Source organism: Heterodontus francisci, chromosome 3, assembly GCF_036365525.1.
Source record: "Heterodontus francisci isolate sHetFra1 chromosome 3, sHetFra1.hap1, whole genome shotgun sequence".
Taxonomy (NCBI): Eukaryota; Metazoa; Chordata; class Chondrichthyes; order Heterodontiformes; family Heterodontidae; genus Heterodontus; species Heterodontus francisci.
Genome location: NC_090373.1, coordinates 112,678,131 through 112,697,380, shown reverse-complemented (window position 1 = coordinate 112,697,380; position 19,250 = coordinate 112,678,131). Strand labels below are relative to the sequence as shown.

At 40.9% G+C, this 19,250-nt stretch overlaps 1 protein-coding gene across 1 annotated transcript in view; it reads left to right on the top strand.

Annotated features, from left to right (window-relative positions):
- Positions 1-19,250, top strand: part of rfx6 (regulatory factor X, 6) — a 101,277-nt gene that overhangs the window by 57,315 nt on the left and 24,712 nt on the right. Inside the window, exons 16-18 of the mRNA XM_068018374.1 lie at positions 6,952-7,158; positions 12,847-13,353; positions 18,095-18,307. Of these exons, the coding sequence (XP_067874475.1) occupies positions 6,952-7,158; positions 12,847-13,353; positions 18,095-18,307 (927 nt within the window). The remainder of the gene's footprint in view (positions 1-6,951; positions 7,159-12,846; positions 13,354-18,094; positions 18,308-19,250) is intronic.

Below are 19,250 nucleotides of genomic sequence, written 5' to 3'. Positions count from 1 at the left end.
GGGGTTTGAATGTTGCTTATCTTGATAAAGTGGTGTTATGTCCCACCTATTATTTTGGCTTTGAATCTGGAGTCTTTCTGTCTGTGAAACCCTTTGTCAACCCAATTCATTTATTTTATTTATTTATTTATTTATTTAGAGATACAGCACTGAAACAGGCCCTTTGGCCCACCGAGTCTGTTCCGACCATCAACCACCCATTTATACTAATCCTACACTAATTCCATATTCCTACCACATCCCCACCTGTCCCTATATTTCCCTACCACCTACCTATACTAGGGGCAATTTATAATGGCCAATTTACCTATCGACCTTAAATTCTTAAAGCTCGGAGCCATTTTGGATTAAATGGGCTATTTAAAATTTTAATCTGCCTTCCCTCGGACTAGTCCAAATGTGATAATAGGTTTAGTCTCCAACAGTCACTATGTATATTTGCAGCACAGGAGAGGTCACCTGACCCCTTAGTCAGTCTTGTCTGCAGTAAAAATGTGTCCATTTTTGGAGGTTAGTTCATCAGTTCATTTTTACAGTTCATAATTGCTTTAGTTCATAACTGTTCCTTGCATGAGTGTGACACCTCCCCGCAAAAAGGAAAATAAATGAAATTTCTTGGTATTTCTTCTTTTTTGAGAAAGACAGGAAAGTAAGATCTACATGCATTCATCACATGCATTCTTCAGGTTTACTGTCATTAGTCTTTCACAGTTTCTTTGTAAATAGTGTTTAAGTTGGGGACTAATATGTGAATTCCAGCTGCTTTGACTGGGCTCAATTATTGGATTTCTTTAGGGACTTGAGCCAATTTATTGTGGCTGAGTCAATTCGAGTGTTTTATAGGTGGGGCCTCTCCTACATCTACATCGCGAATGGTTAAAAGAGGTATGACCCGATTTGTCTAAAGTTGTGAGAAATATCATCTAAACTTTCAGTGTTGTGCTGTGTTCTTGAGTCTTCATTAAATAATAACTGCAGGCTTTATATGCAAATTCAACACAAACACTATTTATTATCTTACTGATCTACATTGCATGATCTCAGGTCCAGGTCTTTTACTCGCTGCTGTGTTTGTTCTGTGATACATGACATAGTCTTTAAATCGGACAGGTTATCGATGATGTCTCGATGATCTTCTCTGTGGGTCTTGCAGTATCAATCTCGGCTGTGGTTGATTTGGCTGAACCGCTTCTTGAGTTGTCGCAGGTGTGAAGTCATCTTCGTCCCTTTCTTCTGGAATTGTTATAACTTCGACTCTTTTGAAGAAGGTTACATTTCTCTTCACAATGTAGTTTTCTATCTTTGCTATGATCACGTTTCTTTTCTCTGAACTACAGTAAGCACTCTTGGGTCAAATAGTGAGCCAATTTTTGATGTTTTCTCTTGCCGAACCAAGACTTTGTCTCTTCCTTTTTATCTTGCTATCTTTTGCATGCTTTTGTGGGTCTGCATGCATCTTTATTCTCTATTTTTGAGTGGTCTCTATCCCTCAAGCTTTTTGAGTGCGTGTAGGGTTGGGTAAGCATGAATTGTGGCAGTGGATTCTTCCTCGTGTCTTCTTTCATCAGGTAGTTCTGTCCTCTGCTGCTGTTGATTGTGATCAACTTCAATTCGCTGGCAGTTCTGAAACTTAGCAGATTTCCCTTTCTTGAGTCTACAACATGGAACTCAGTCTGACATGTGGACCCATGGGAGGATTTGAGAGTAATTTGTATCATCCCTGGGACCGGTAGAAGGATACCTGATCCATAGGAGAAGATTTTAGATATTGGCTTGTTCAATTGCCGTTTCCATTTTCTCTAATGCATGGAATGTCGGGGCATCCGTTATGTTGACTGATGCTCCTAAGTCAATTATTGCAGAGATTGTTGCATTGTTGCATTGTCTATGAACAGATCACACATGGGCAGGCATCAGTACTTGTGACTGTGAGCAACAAAAATCTTCTCTTGTGCTGCGAAGATGTAATCTTCTGACATTCAATGCTATTAATGTCTTCTACAGGCTTCAGTGGCATACTCTTGTGAAATGTTCTATTTTTCAGCAGGCTTTATACTTTCCTCTCGTAGGACAAATTTTGTAGTGAGAATATGCACCACCACAATGATAACATGTTCCAACGTGCAGTGATTGTGACCTTTGTCTTGGTCTTCCTTGGTATGCCTTGGACCTTTCTCTGGGTTTCCTCTGTGTTCTTGTGTTTGGTATGTTTCTCTGGTGAAACCTTCTTGTGGCATTTACAGAGTCTGGTGTTGATCTTGACCTGGCCTCAGGAGATTCCTGTCTTATGTAATTTGCCTCTTTCCCTTTTAAGACTTTGGCTTGTTTTTTGCTGGCTTCTAGCATTCTGCCAATATTGAGTAATCTTTGCAAGTTTAACAATTCACTCTCTCTCAGAACTTGCCATCTTACATAAAAGCAAAATACTGCAGATGCTAGAAATCTAAAATAAGAACAGAAAGTGCTGGAAATACTTAAGTCAGGCAGCATCTGTGGACAGAGAAGCAGAGTTAACGTTGCAGGTCTGTGACCTTTCAACCATTCTGATGAATGGCGATCGACCTGAAAAGTCAATGATATCTTTGATACATTCACAGACACTAGAACCGACAATTATGATGCAGAGAAGAATTTCCTAACAAGATGTTTTCAACCAAGGGCAAATCCTCACTACGCAATTTATATCTTCAGGCAAGCAAAACAAGATAAGTGAGAGACCCTTGAGCACTGCATGATGAGACTCAGAAGTCTCAGCCAGAATTGCAACTTTACAGATGTGGAGAAAGAAATTATTTCCCAGATTATTAAGACCTGCTACTCACCAAGACTAAGAAGGCAAGCTGAAATAAAAACAGCAAGTGCTGGAAATACTCAGCATGTCAGGCAGCATCTGTGGAGAGAGAAGCAGAGTTAACGTTGCAGGTCTGTGACCTTTCAACCATTCTGATGAATGGCGATCGACCTGAAAAGTTAACTCTGCTTCTCTCTCCACAGATGCTGCCTGACATGCTGAGTATTTCCAGCACTTGCTGTTTTTATTTCAGCTTGCCTTCTTAGTCTTGGTGAGTAGCAGGTCTTAATAATCTGGGAAATAATTTCTTTCTCCACATCTGTAAAGTTGCAATTCTGGCTGAGACTTCTGAGTCTCATCATGCAGTGCTCAGTTTTGCTTGCCTGAAGATATAAATTGCGTAGTGATGATTTGCCCTTGGTTGAAAACATCTTGTTAGGAAATTCTTCTCTGCATCATAATTGTCGGTTCTAGTGTCTGTGAATGTATCAAAGATATCATTGACTTTTGGCCCAGCAGAGTGTAGGAGTGTATTGATAGAGTGCCACCATTAGGCATTTGAATCTTGCTAGCCATTTGTTCCAGTGTACCCCTGAGCTGCTCGCTGTCTCTTTAAAGGCTGGAAAGACTGGCAATTGATGAGCAGACATGGTGATTTCTTTTTTAAAAATCTGGAATCCTCCATGCAAGTCTTCTGTATGGTCCTGAGTTGTCTGTGTTTTTTTTTTAGCCTCGCCAGAAAATGTAGCATTGTGCTGTGTTCTTAAGTCTTCATTTTAAATGATAATCACAAGCTTTATATTCAGATTCAACAAAAACACTATCTATTATCTTACTTATCTACATTGCATGATCTCAGGTTCAGGTCTTTTCCTCAGTGATGTCTGTTCTCTGTCTGTAAGCCATGTGTTTAGTATGTCTCTAAAAACGGTGTCTCCTCCTTATGTATGATGTCATCAGCAGCCTGGTCTCTTAAAGGTGAAGTCACCACAACACTACATTACAAGACTGATAGCTGTATTCTCAGAGGTGCCAAATTTCAGATGAGACTTTAAATCAATGACTGTTTGCTCAGGTGAATGTAACAGACCTAATTATTCTAACCAGAGGAAAGGGTTGGCCCAATGTCCTGGTCAATATTCCTTCCTATACCAATTATTTGGTTATTCATTCATTCTCTGTTTCTGGGACTTTGCTGTCTGCAAATTGGTGTGTTTACCTACATAACATAACCTCAAAATTAACTGTTGTAAAGAGCTTTGAGATGTCCTGATGATATTTTAGAATTTGTGTGGCATCTTTTCTTTGGAAAATGTGTTGATCGCTTTGTAAACAACAAGGTCCAACAAATAGCAAATAAGTAAATGAAATACCAGGTAAGCAGTTTTTGCATATGAACATATGAATTAGGAGCAGGAGTAGGCCACTCGGCCCCTCGTGCCTGCTCCGCCATTCAATAAGTTCATGGCTGAACTGATTACTCCACATTTCACATGCCCCTTGCTTATCAAGAAAATATTTACCTCTGCCTTAAAAATATTCAAAGACTCTACTTCCACTGCCTTTTGAGGAAGAGAATTCCAAAGACTCACGACCCTCTGAGAGAGAAACAAATTCTCCTCAACTCTGTCTTAAATGGGTGACCCCTTATTTTTAAACAGTGACACCTAGTTCGAGATCCTCCCACAAGGGGAAACATCCTTTCCACATCCACCCTGTCAAGATCACTCAGGATCTTATATGTTTCAATCAAGTCGCCTCTTACTCTTCTAAATTCCAGCGGATACATGCCTTGCCTGTCCAATCTTTCCTTGTAAGACAGGCCACCCATTCCAGGTATTAGTCTAGTAAACCTTCTCTGTACTGCTTCCAATGCATTTCCATCCTTCCTTAAATAAGGAGACCAGTACTATATATAGTACTCCAGATGTGGTCTCAACAATGCCCTGTATAGCTGAAGCATAACCTCCCTACTTTTGCATTCAATTCCCCTCGCGATAAACGATAACATTCTATTAACTTTCCTAATTATGTGCTGTACCTGCATAGTAACCTTTCGTGATTCAGCACTAGAACACCCAGATCCCTCTGCAACTCAGAGCTCGGCAATCTCTCACCATTTAGATAATATGCTCCTTTTTTATTCTTTCCACTTTTCCACATTATACTCCATTTGCCAGGTCTTTGCCCACTCACAACCTATCTATATCCCTTTGTAGCCTCCTTATGTCCTCTTCACAAGTTGTTTTCCTACCTATCTTTGTGGCATCAGCAAATTTAACAACCATACCTTCGGTCCCTTCATCTAAGTCATTTATATAAATTGTAAAAAGTTGAGGCCCTGTGGCACACCACTCATTACATCTTGCCAACCAGAAAATGACCCATTTATGCCTACTCGGTTTCCTGTTAGTTAACCAATCTTCTATCCATGCCAATATGTTACCCCCTACACCATGAGCTTTTATTTTTTTAAATAACCTTTGATGTAGCACCATATTAAATGCCTTCTGGAAATCTAAGTACAATATATCCGCAGCACATGTAACTCCCTCAAAGAACTCCAATAATTTGGTTAAACATGATTTCCCTTTCGCAAAACCATTTTGACTCTGCCTGATTACCTTGAATTTTTCTAAATGCCCTGCTATAATGTCTTGAATAATAGCTTCTAACATTTTCCCTCAGACAGATGTTAAGCTAACTGGCCTGTAGTTTCCTGCTTTCTGTCTCCCTCCCTTTTTGAATAAGGGAGTTACATTCGCTATTTTCCAATCTAAAGGAACCTTCTCCGAATCTAGGGAATTTTGAAGGTATTGGTAGAAGAAATGTTATTAGGCAGCAGAAGAACTCTCTGCTCTTATTTAAATAGTGATATGGAACATTTTGCATTATCTGAGCAGGAATACAGGGCCTCAGTTTATGGTCTTATCCAAAAGGCTCCGCCATTGGCAATTAAGCACAGCTTTGGTACCAAACTGATGTGTCAACCTAGATTATTTGCCCAAGTCCATACTGGACATTTATCCTACAAACTTCTGGTGCAGAGTTGCGAGAGCTATTACTGAGCCAAACCCACAGTTTAGTTGTGTGAAGGAATGCTACTAGAGTTGACCAGCTAAAACCACACATCTTATCAGCACAATGCACTAATAACTTTCCTTCTGCTTCTCCAGCCAAAATCACCTTACAAATTAGGGCATTAGCTTGCAGAGTTAGCTATTGCCATATAGGAAGAATGCTGGCTTCACTCACAGGTCATCCCTTTTAGGTTTCCTTACAGAGCCAGGTTGACTGCTAAGTCAGAAGTACTTTGCTTAAGTATCTACCTGGTTCGGAATTCAGGTTAGTGAGTCTGCCATGCAGGGTTGATTCCATTCCAATCTGTTGGAATATCTTTTTGAAGCTATCTTGACTGCAGAGTGGCCTGGCTTATCCCTAGCAGGATATTAATGAGTTGATTATCAAGAAATTAATAAGAATAGGTTTTGGCCCTTCCAAGATCCCAGCAGGATCAGGAACTTCTCATGAGCAGAATGGTAAGCAACATAACTCCCCATATATAATATGACTACATTGCAGCTATCCTCTTCACCACAGCATGAGCACACATCACACCTGACTGAACTGTGGTTCCATCAGTTTCAGGTACAGAACTGCACTGTAGATAGCAAACCCTGAATACATCAACATATTTACCCATACCTGTCCTCCAAGTAATGCCTTTCTGAAGTTGTTTTCACAATTCTCAGAAATTCCTCATTAGCTATACAATGGAAACCCACTTCCAGTATGGTGGGTGGGCAGTGCTTTTGCAGGGGATAACCCGAAAGCAGTTAGATTTTTGGATGAAATACAATTATAGTAAAATTACCTTGTATCCAATGTAAAAATAAGATATACTGTACTGTAATTGTGGTGTCATGCATAGTAAGAAAACTCAGTCTTACAGTTAACTAGGTTCTAAATTTTATCTAGAAACTTTCTGGAATGATCTAAACACTTCTCATTATTTTTGTTCTAATTCATGATATTTTCTTTGTTTTCTCTTTTCTATAACTGACATAAGTAAACAATTTTCTTGATGGCAACTCTGCAGTATGATTAAGTGGTCGCTCCTATTTCATGGTATTATTGTGTTTTTCTTTTTACCTTTACAGATGCGAGTAAAGCAACATTCACAGCATCCCCAAGCTCCTGTTTTCTTGCAAACCGTAATAAAAGCACATTGCTTTCTAATGATGCCATGGTAAAAAATGAATCTTTGACAGAGCAACCATATACATCTGTACCAGCAAGCCAACACAACTTAGCTAACAGTGTGACTCCATTCCCAAATGCTGAAAATGATGTTCTTCAAATGGCAGGTAAGAAAGTAGCCCTTTAATTTTACCAACACAGCATTGTCATTTATATTAGACTTCTTGATAACTGATACACTGTGATCTGCATTTGAACCAGTTTCTGTGGTTACTTCCAAATGACCCACCTAAAATACCCATTCCAAAACCAAGTACAAATAAAAAGGGGAAAAAATCCAACGGTAGAAATCTGAAATGAAGGCAAAAAAATCTTTACAGATGCACTTAGACCTGCTGTACATCTCCAGCAATTTCTGTTCTGTTCTTTTGAAAACATACTTTGATATCTCTGAATGACAGAATTATCAAGGAATGTTGCTCTATTATCCAAATTCTTTCTTATCTTTTCACTTGAAAATCAATTCTGTACCCAAACTAGACCAGTAGGTATTGAAAGTCGCTCAACCTATTAACTAGAAACTACTTCATCAACAACTTGTATTTATATAGTGTCTTCAACATATTAAAACATCCCAAGGTGCTACACAGGAACATTATAAAGCAAAATTTGAGATTCAGCTACATAAGGCATATTAGATCAGATGGCCAAAAGCTTGGTCAAAGGTGTAGGTTTTAAGGAGTGTCTTAAAGTAGGAAAGAAAGGTGGAGAGCCGGGGAGGTGTAGGGAGGGTATTCCAGAGCTTAGGGCCTAGACAACTGAAGGCAAGGACACCAATGATGGAGCAATTAAAATTGGGGGTGTTCAAGAAGCCAGAGTTAGAGAAGTGCAGATATCTCGGAGGGTTGTGGAGCTGGAAGAGATTGAAGAGATAGGGAGGGGAGAGGTCATGGAGGGATTTGAAAACAAGGTGAGAATTTTAAATTCAAGGTGTTGCTCAATCGGGAGCCAATGTAAATCAGTGAGCAATGATGCAGTGGGTGAATAGAACTTAGTGCGATCAGGACGAAAGCAGTCTCTCTGACTGCTCTTGCTCACTATCTGTCTGACTGGAGCAACAACTTGTTTGATGGGTTTGGCTAGATTTTTGGAAAGAAAATCTAGAAGAGCTCCTTAAGCTCCATTGAAATAAGTAATGATTTCTTTCCAGCTCTTTGTGTACAAATCATTTCCTGCATTTACTACTTATTCAATTCACTTTTTATGATAGGACAAGGATTACTATCTTATCTGGCCACATGCAAATAATTCTTTGTCTTGATTAAGGAGTAAATGCCATTCAGAACTTTCTCTTCTTCAACATGTCTTTCCACCTTCCCCTTCAATGGCAGAAATGATTGCTTCAGTTTATTTCATGGAGAGACTAATTGTATTATTTTCTGGCTAGTTAAATGGAATTATGTTATATTTTAGTCATCACCAGACTTTTTTTTAGCACCAAAGACCATTCCTGTAAATATACGTCATTACTTATGAACAAGAGTTGCCCAAAGATTGAACAAATATCCTTGTCATTACAATTAGCTGTTGAATTGAGATAAGCCCTCTTGTGTTCTCCTTGTTTTTGGATAGCAGATGAATGAACACTCAGACTACATGGCTGAAGTTTAATGCCCATGGCCGGGAGCAGGCGAGAAAGTTGGGGGGGTGGGTGCGGGGGTGGGAGGCAGAGGGTGCTGTTCCTGTCGCCTACCCGCCCCCACCGCTATTTTATCAGAGGTGGGGGAGGTGGCAGATGGCAGGTAACCCCCACCTTAGACCAATTGAGGCTCTTAACGGCTTTAGTCGGGGCTTCTGCTGCTCTGAGGAAAGATGTCCTGCCTCCAAGAGCTGCCAGCCAATCAGAGGGCTTCAACTTTAGTTAACATTACCTTATGCGGGACTTTATCAAATGCCTTCTGGAAGTCTACATAAATAATGGGTAGAATAAAATTCCGGAGATGGGGTGGGGCAAACAAAATGGCAGGGGGCACCGCTCCTGACATTGCCCAGGCCCATGCAATTTTGTGCAGGCTGGGGAAGGCCAAGAACAGTCTTCCTGTCCCAGGCCAATTGAGGCCCTTAAGTGGCCCTTCCCACCTCCATCTCAATTTTATTGAAAGTGGAGGGGGTCAGTGCTATGGGGAGACGTCATCAGGTAGAACCTGACAGCCTCCTAGCGAGGTCGGGGATCCTTCATCTGGGGACACTGCAGGGTCCCCGAATGGCCCCTTGACCCTGTGGCGATTACCAATGCCCCCCTCCCCGTGAAGTGTCCCACCCCCCACTCCATCTCCGGGGCCTGCCTGAATGGCCCCGGCGACCTTTATCTCACTCACCTGTTCCGGAGTCTTTATCAATCTTCTCTTTTTGTACTGCAGGGCCTCCTGCAGTACCGGCAGTGGCCATTGCTCCCAGTGGTACTGCTGGTACTACAAAGTTGCTGGCCTTCTAATTAGCCGGCAGCTCTGGAGGTGGGCGCTTATTCCTTAAAGGGACAGTGTCTCCGATGGTGGGAAATTAATTGCCTGCTCACCATTAAATGGCTTCATGGATTTGACGTAGGGCTGAGGCGAGGTCTCCCTTGCCTTCCGGCCTGCTGCTGGGACCCCCGTCATCAGAGTAAAATGCAGCCCAACATCTATAGACATTCACCTGTCCACAATTTTAGTCACCTCATTCAACAAACTCAATCACACATGACCTATGCGTTACGATCCATGCTGGCTCTCTCTAATCAGCTGAAATTTTTCATTGTGTTCAATCACTCTCCCTTAAATATAGACTCTTAATAGTTTTCTGACAACAGATGTTAGCCTAACTGGTCTATGATTACATGATTTTCCTCTCTCTCCTTTCTGAAATAGTGGAGTGACATGTGCAATTATCCAATCTAAAGGAATGGTTCCCAAATCAAGAGAACTTTGGAATGTTACAGTTAGGGCATCTGCAATGTTCTCACTTACTTTTGAAACTCAGGGATGGAAACCATCTGGCCCTGAGGATTTGTCACTCTTTCATGCTATTGTTTTCTGCATTACTGTTGTTCTGTTTATGTTAATGTTGGTGAGTCTCCAATCCTTGGATAACCTATTCCTCCACTATAAATACCGATGTACACTGTGCTTGATAGTGTCCAGCAGCACTTGAGCTCCAGTTGGCAACATACTCACAAGGAATGAGGGGCCAGCCCTGCTCACATTTCACACAACTTCCCCACTGGCATAGAATTTGTCCTGTTGTGTTCAAGGTTTATTAGGGCAAAGCCTTATAATGCAACTGGAGAGCCTGAATAGCACTCCAAGTCATTTAGTGCCCACATAAAATGGACATTTTCACTGAGGTCTCTTCCCACATGTAGGATCTTTGCTCTTCATAGGGCCTCATTCATTAGCGTATGCTGCCAGAATCTGCCAATTATTTTTTCACCAATTTTACTTGTTATTGTGTAATTGAATTTGCTGCTTAGATGCTTTGCAATTATTAAATCAGTTACGCTTCTTCAGGCTACACTGCGCCTAGCTGCTGTACCCGTTGTTCCAAAAATATTTCCTACTGTACAGCCTGAATAGCACCCTGAGCATCCTCTCTGCAGTTTCAGATTTTGGAGAATTCAGATAAGAACATTGGAATTGCTAGACAAAAGACCAAGTTCCATATAGTTTACCTTCAAACATCCTGGTAATTAGATGATACAATGATAATGTTGTTGTTGACTAATTGTGGCATAATCAGGGACATGGTAATGCTAATTTGGTTTAAAGCAAGATGAGAGATATGAAAGGAAAGTATTTGAGATGTTAATTAAACTCAAGGAGGTCAAAGTGGTTAGGCAGCCTGGAAAAAAGGGACATGGATATAAGATTAAATATAGCAGAATTAGGATACAGGACAGCAGAAATTTTTTTTTTACACAGGGTTTGCGAGACTGTGGAATGCATTACCAGATTTAATGATTGAAGCAGAGACCACATCCGCATTTAAGCATAAGAGCATAAAGTAGATAGGTAGTCAGTTGTGGGAAAATGGAAGAAAGACAGGGAACAAGACAGGCACATGGGATAAAGACCACTGTTACACTAACTATGGCAGCATATACTGATAATGCAGCCTCATTATTTTCTCTCAAATCACTGATTGGAAAAGCAAGTGCCCCACAAATCGGTCACGGGAGATATATTCAGCCTTACCTGCAAGAATCCATACTGTTGGCTGGGTCTCATAAAAACAAGGCTTATATCAATTCCTTATGTGGTTAGCATCGACAAATATATTAAAGTGTATTAAAACTGTTATACATTGACTAAAATGTACTTTAATCATATTACCACACCCTGAAGTAGAAATTGCACAAGAGTTTACACATGGCGGATATATTTTGATAAACATGATGCAAACAATAGTCAGGATTATATTTACAACCTTCGAATGAATTTTCTATGTCCACGTACAAAGCTTTTGTCAGGGTCAAAAGCAATTATTTTTACAGTCATCACTAGTTATCAGTTCTTATGACAATACTAAGCTCTGCCTCACTTTACTGACACTGTAACCATTTAATACCTGAGAGTTAGGTTTTGGGTATAGCATTTGCAGAAATAACTTTCTGATTGTAAGACATTTCTTCCATTAAAGAATGCAGGGGAACTGCTATAAGAATACTTCAGTTGCCATCCTGGTTGTTTACAGGACAAAATCTTGTGTAGGATATTGAAACAACATAATATTTTCTTCCTTGTATTGACTCCTCATCACTCCACATAACTAGGACTAAATCTTGAGTGTTTAGAAATCAGATGTACTTGGCATTGCATTAATTAATGAATTCTGAGAAGAATAGGGAAATAAAGCCTTTTCAAAGATGCACCTTAATGTCAAATAAAAAGAACAGCAATTCTTAGTATTTTTGATAAGATTTTTTCTAATTTCATTGACAGTGGCAAACTGATGCATAATCCAATCAATAATAGCATGTACATTGTGTTTAAGAGATGCTATATTACTAAAGTAGGTCTGGAGAAGCCATACAGGTTCCAAATAATGCAAGTGTGACAAACCACAATGGCAAAAACACACCACTTTTATTAAAGCAAATTACACTACACTCAGGTCAAGTACAAGGTTATCCATGTCCCACTTATGAATTTTCTGCCCATTTCCCAGGTATCAAGAAGCTGAAGCTCCATCTATGCAGAGGCACTAAATCTGTGAAAAATATCCAATTTGGTCTGAAACTTGTGACTATAAGACCAACTCCCTTTTATTCTTTTTCTGGCTGGAGCAAAAATTATTTCTAAAATTCACTCAGAATATACTGATTTTTGGGGGGTTTTACAGCAGAATTTTCCAAAAAAAATTTAAGTAACTAACAGAATTTTCATTTTAATTCAACCACTATACTCATCCTTTAAATTTATGAAGAATCACAGGATCCTAAAATAATTACAGATAAGGAAGGTCATTTGGCTATTTTAGTTCCTCCATTCAGAGTGACCCTAAATTTCCCCATTTGGAGTATTCATTGTTTTTAAGAAATGATTCTAGGATTTTTGCATCTTACCTAGGAGGATAAAATCTTTACTGAAGAGATGCGATGCTTATACATTTCTTTTAACTGTTAGCATCCCATTGAATTCTATTGTGCAGAAAGACAATGAGCATGGAAACATATTAGTGACAGGTATGGCTGAGTTTACATCTGAACTGGCAGTTCTGCCAGACAAAGAGAAATTCAGGGATAAATGTTTAGGTTGTGGAGTCCACTGTGCTAGATCAAGAAACTATAAATGCCAATTTTGTCCTTTTTCTGTTTGCAGATCCGATGGAACTTTCTCACAATAACAGTCATGTGATCACCCCACCTCTGTCTCCTACTTTGAGCAACAGAGGAAGTGTAATCAACCAAGGACCAATGGCTGTAAGGTCTCAGAATGGCAGCTCAGCATTATCTGTCCACACGCACTGTCACTCATACCCAGACTCCCTCTACCAGACATTGCCCCAGCCCAATCAAAACTACTATGGCACTAGCTCCAATTATCAAACCATGTTCAGGAATCAGACACATGCCTCTTCTGCAGTCTACCACCACAGACCGGATCCCAGTCGTTTCACTCCTTTCAATGAACAACCTATTTCAAGGGACTATTTCAGCAGTAGCTGTGCCGTGTCACCCTATACCTCCAGACCACCATCTAATTTTGGGACATCTTCAAATCCACAGGAAGCACATAACATGCAGTTGCTGAATGCAGGCACCTTTAACTTTTTGGGGAATTCAGTTGCATGTCAAGGAGCATCATTTCCTTCCACTGGCTCTAATGGTAAATATCAACAGATAAAGTCAATAGCATCTATTCATGTAGACAGCTTCTTTCCTTCAGAGAAAACCTGTGGTTGTAAATATGTGTAAGGGAAGTCATATTCAACTTTTGATCAAGAATGGATTTGAACACAAACATCCAAGCTGAAAAATTAAGACCTGTGGAGCTGAAATTATTGGACATCTATCATTTTTAATCTATACCTGAAGGATTAGTTGAGGATTAGGGGTAACAGAAGTAAAAACTTGGATTCATATTCAGTATATTGGTCACATTTTGAGATGGGGAGTTATAAAACTTGCTACTAGCTTCAAGTTTGTTCCAGTCCCAATTTTTTTTAAGGCCTCAGTGATTTCTCTGCCAATCATTTAAATACATCTGCCCAGTGCAGGTTTTGTTCTGTGGTGACCACTTTCTCTAGTTTGTAATACAGATTGTGAGCATAACTTCCTCAACTCGTGAAAGACATTTCTGCTGGCAGTTAAGCTAAGTCTAGTCAGCCTGTAGTGAGCCCCCTGCCGATACTGGTCCAAGTACTGAGGAAATACAGGGAATTCAGATAAATTTATTAATTGATCCCATTGACCGCGTGATCGAGCTCAGCAGTAATATTCAAGTCAACACCTTTGTTAGCTATCAGCTAATATAAAACATGTAAAATAGGAACAGAAAATGCTAGAAATCCAAATTATCTCTGTGAACATCTGAAAGGGAAAAGACAGTGGGATGGATTTTGTGTAGCAGGCGGGGCTCCTGATGACAGGCCAAAAAGGTGGGGTAAACCCTTAAAGACGGGGATCCAGCATCATGAGCTTCTGGCCAATCAGAGGGCAGGCTGCTCAGCAGTATCGGCAGAGGCACTGGGAGCCATGGCCACTGCCTGTACTGCAGAGACCTCAAACACAGGCCCAGCGCTGGAAGTCCGGACAAGAGATAGGTGAGGCGGGGTTGCCAGGGCCAGTCTGGAAGGCCCAGGTGAGGGGGAGTGGGGTGAGGGCGGGTGGGTGGTGTGGCCGTGGTCCAGGGGTAGGGGTGTCCCAGTGGGTAAACTGGTTCCCAGTGGGGATCCTCCATGGCCACAGATTGTCACTATTTAAAAATAAGGGGTCGCCCATTTAAGACCGAGATGAGGAGAAATCTTTTTGCTGAGGGTTGTGAGTCTTTGGAACTCTTTTCCTCAAAAGGCAATCGAAGCAGAGTCTTTAAATATTTTTAAGGCAGAGGTAAATAGGTTCTTGATAAGCAAGGGGGTGAAAGGTTATCGGGGGTAGGCGGGAATGTGGAATCGAGGTTACAATCAGATCAGCCATGATCTTATTGAATGGTGGAGCAGGCCTGAGGGGCAAAGGGGCCAAGTGGCCTCTTTCTGCTCCTGATTCCTACCTACGTATGTATGTTCGTATTTGGACTTAGTGAGTAATTTTCTGACTTCAGGCTCCCAGAGATAAAAACAATGGTTGGAAAATTGCGCACAGTGCAAGCTAGCATTTGCAACATATGCTCATTTTGGTAAGTCTCCCCATCAGCAGCACAGCCAAAAAATTATCCTTTTAGTCTTTTCTTATTTTTAATATGTGCATCATTCATCTATAAATAAATCTGATGCAACAGTCTTAATATCTACACAAAGGTCTGGCAGTGTTAGGTGACATCAGGATATGATGGGAATTTCTCGTGTTCTCCAGTAAACATTTTATCACAGTTAAGGTTAATTGTTAAATCTGCCCACATTAATACAAAGGTGTCAGGGAATAACGATGCAGATTTTGGTTCTGATAGATTCATTGCTTAAGGAAACTGCAGCCTCGCAAAAAAATGTTGCTAAATAGCCTGAACTGTAATATTGGCCAGGATTTTATGGGCCTCCCTGAGGGAGACTCAGAGGCAGGGGAGCATGGCGTATTGTGACGGGTAAAGTGGGGGGAGGAGGATCCGTCACTAAGCAATTTTCCCGGGGGCGGGATAGGCCAACAATGGCCTTCCCGCCCACAGGCCAAATTACGCCATTAAATGGCCTATTAGCAATCAATTAAGGGCCTCCTCCCACCACTGCTGGGATCTTACCAGTGGCAGGGGGTGGGGCAACCACCCTGCGGGCTTGGGGGGTAGGGGTGGAGTCCCACAAGGGGCAACGTCCTTTCCCATCCACCCTGTCAAGATCCCTCAGGATCTTACATGTTTCAATCAAGTCGCCTCCTACTCTTCTAATCTCAAGCGGATATAAGCCTAGTCTGTCAAACCTTTCCTCATAATACAACCCATCCATTCCAGGTTTAGTCTAGTAAACCTTCTCTGAACTGCTTCCAATGCATTTACATCCTTAAATAAGGAGACCAATACTATACACAGTACTCCAGATGTGGTCTCGCCAATGCCCTGTATAACTGAAGCATAACCTCCCTACTTTTGTATTCAATTTCCCTTGCAATAAATGATAACATTCTATTAGCTTGCCTAATACTTGCTGAATCTGCATGCAAACCTTTCGCGAGTCAGGCACTAGCCAGGATACTCAGATCCTTCTGCAACTCAGAGCTCGACAATCTCTCACCATTTAGATAATATGCTTTTTTATTCTTCCTGCCAAAATGGACAATTTCACATTTTCCCACATTATGCTCCATTTGCCAGATCTTTGCCCACTCACTTAAACTATCTATATCCCCTTGTAGCCTCCTTAAGTCCTCTTCACAACTTATTTTCCTACCTATCTTTGTGTCATCAGCAAATTTAGCAACCATCCCTTTGGTCCCTTCATCCAAAAGTTGAGGCCCCAGCACTGATCCCTGCGGCACACTACTTGTTACATCTTGCCAACAGAAAATGACCCATTTATACCTACTGTCTGTTTCCTGTTAGCTAGCCAATCTTCTATCCATGCCAATATGTTACCTCCTACACCATGAGCTTTTAAGTTTCACAATAACCTTTGATGTAGCACCTTATCAAATGTCTTCTGGAAATCTAAGTATAGTTTAGTTTAGTTTAGAGATACAGCACTGTTTCCCCTTTATCCACAGCACATGTTACTTCTTCAAAGAACTCCAATGAATTGGTTAAACATGATTTTCCTTTCACAAAGCCATGTTGGCTCTGCCTGATTACCTTGAATTTTTCTAAATGCCATGTTATAACATCTTTAATAATAGGTTCTACCATTTACCCCAAGACAGATGTTTAGCTAACTGACCTGTAGTTTCCTGCTTTCTGTCTTCCTCCCTTTTTGAATAAAGGAGTTACATTCGATATTTTCCAATTTAATGGAACCTTCCCTGAATCTAGGGAATTTTGGAAAATTAAAACCAATGCATCAACTACCTTACTAGCCACTTCTTTTAGAACCCAAGATTGAAGTCCATCAGGACCTGGGGACTTGTCAGCCCGCAGCTCAAACAATTTTCTCAGTACCAGCATCATTTGAAACAAAACAGATGAATTGATTGTACTTATTTATTTCTATTGCACTATCTGATAGCTATTATAGAGACATGGCTGCAGGATGACTTAGATTGGGACGTGAATATTGAAGGGTACATGACATTTAGGAAGAACAGGAAACTAGGAAAAGGTAGAGTGGTGGCTCTGTTAATTAATGATGGCATTAGCACATTAGAGAGGGATGACCTAAGTTCAGGAAACCAGGATGTAGAAGCAGTTTGGGTAGAGACGAGAAATGATAAAGGCAAGAAGTCACTCATGGGAGTGGTGTACAGGCCCCCTAACAGTAACCACAAGGTAGGACAGAGTATAAAGGAAGAAATAATGGGAACTTGTCAGAAAGGTACAGTGATACTCTTGGGGGATTTTAAGCCTACATATAGACTGGAACAATCAGATGGGCAAAGGTAGCCTAAATGAAGAGTTCAAAGAATGTTTTCTGGATAGTTTCTGAGAACAGCATGTCCTGGAGCCAACCAGAGAGCAGGCTATACTAGACCTGGTATTGTGCAATGAGATAGGATTAAATGATGACCTCATAGTGAAGGCACCCCTAGGAAGCAGCGATCATAATGTGATTGAATTTTACATTCAGTTTGAGGGAGAGAAGAATGGGTCCAAGCCTAGTATTTTAAACTTAAATAATGGCAATTATGAGGGCATGAAACCAGAGCTTGTTAAAATGAACTGGCAAATTAGGTTATGGATAGGTCAATGGAGATGCAGTGGCAGACATTTAAGGGGATATTTCAGAATACACAGTATTGATACATTCCAGTGAGAAAGAAAAATTCCAAGGGGAGGACCCACTATCTGTGGTTAACAAAAAAAGTTAAAGATGGGGGAGAGAGACTGCCTGTAGAGCTGGTTCATATTACTAAGGGCTGGGTGTGCCAGTAAAAGATTACATAACATTTTATGGGCTGGTACCTGCAATTGGCTGCCATAGGACAACTGGCCTATTGAATAATTGTTGGCCTGACTTCTATCAAGATGAAACCCTGCAACCTTACATTGCATCGGAGCATCTGAGGCAGCACTGGCAGCAATTTGGGCAGCTGATGTCATTCTGTCAGTCTTGCCTTTTTTAATGATGCTTACACTGAAAAGAGGCAGTTGGAAGAAAGGCCTACCTCCACTTCAGGCAGAAATTTAAATGCTGGAAAGGTGGTAGAAAGCTGGCATATATGCATTTGATACGAAGCTTTACTTCACTTTCCCAGTGCTCTAGATGTACGCAAATTGTTGAGGACTCTTGGGACCCAATGTTTATTCATTGTCTCTGTTTCTTTTTAAATTGCAGGATACTATGGCAACAATAACTATCCAGAGTCCCACAGACTGGGGTCCATGATTGACCAACATGTATCTGTTATTAGTAGTGTTAGCAGCATTCGTTCAGTAGCTGGTTACAATGACATCCATGATCCGCTCAACATTCTGGATGACAGTGGAAGGAAACAGGCAGGATCATTCTATGCAGATTCATCACCATTAGTCTGTCGAGCTCCTATAGGTGAGTTGATGAAATAAGGATCATACATTAAACCATTTCTGTGTTTCTATTCACAATAAGCATTTATAATCATCTATGTATAAATATTGGCCCAAAAAACCCTGGGCTGTAAACCTGAGAGTTACAGTAAGATTGTGTCTTCCAGAGCTCTCCCGGTTGAGCCAACTGGAAAATCCAGTGCCTGCCCACCAGTGGGGGTAGGAGACCTGATCAGGCCTCCTCCAGCCCCAAAACAACTTCTCTTTGGCCCACTGTGTAAGCTGACTTGTCAAAATACATATTTTTAAAATTCCCTTTTTTCAGGCTGTTTTACCTAAACTGGTCTCCTCTTCTCTGCCCCTTCCTGCTTGGGGCCCAGTTCTGCAAATCATAAGCTGGGACACCTCAGCATGGATTTCTGTAAAGAAGGTCATGTTTAACCAACCTTTTTAAATGCATACACAGTCTGTTCTTGGGTAGCCTCTCAGGACTGAAGGTGATTTGCTTCTACTCCAGTTCAGTGAGTTCTAACATGGCTAATGAGTCACAGAATCATAGAATTGTTACAGCGCAGAAGGAGACCATTTGGTCCATTGTGTCTGCACCAACTCTCTGAACGAGCAATTCACCTAGTGCCATTCGACCATACCATACGAATTAGGAGCAGAAGTAGGCCATTCCGCCCGTCGAGTCTGCTCCATCTTTTAATAAGATCATGGCTGATCTGTTTTTGTCTCGAATTTCACACTCCCATCTACCCCTGATAATCTTTGATTCCCTTGCCTAACAAGAATTTATCTCCCTCTGCTTTAAAAATATTTAATGACCCCGCCTCCACCACCTTCTGACGCAGAGAATTCCAAAGTCGCACGACCTTCTGAGACAAATAATTTTTCCTGGTCTCTGTCCTAAAAGGGCAATCCCCAATTTTCAAACAGTGCCCCTTAGTTTTGGACTCACCCAC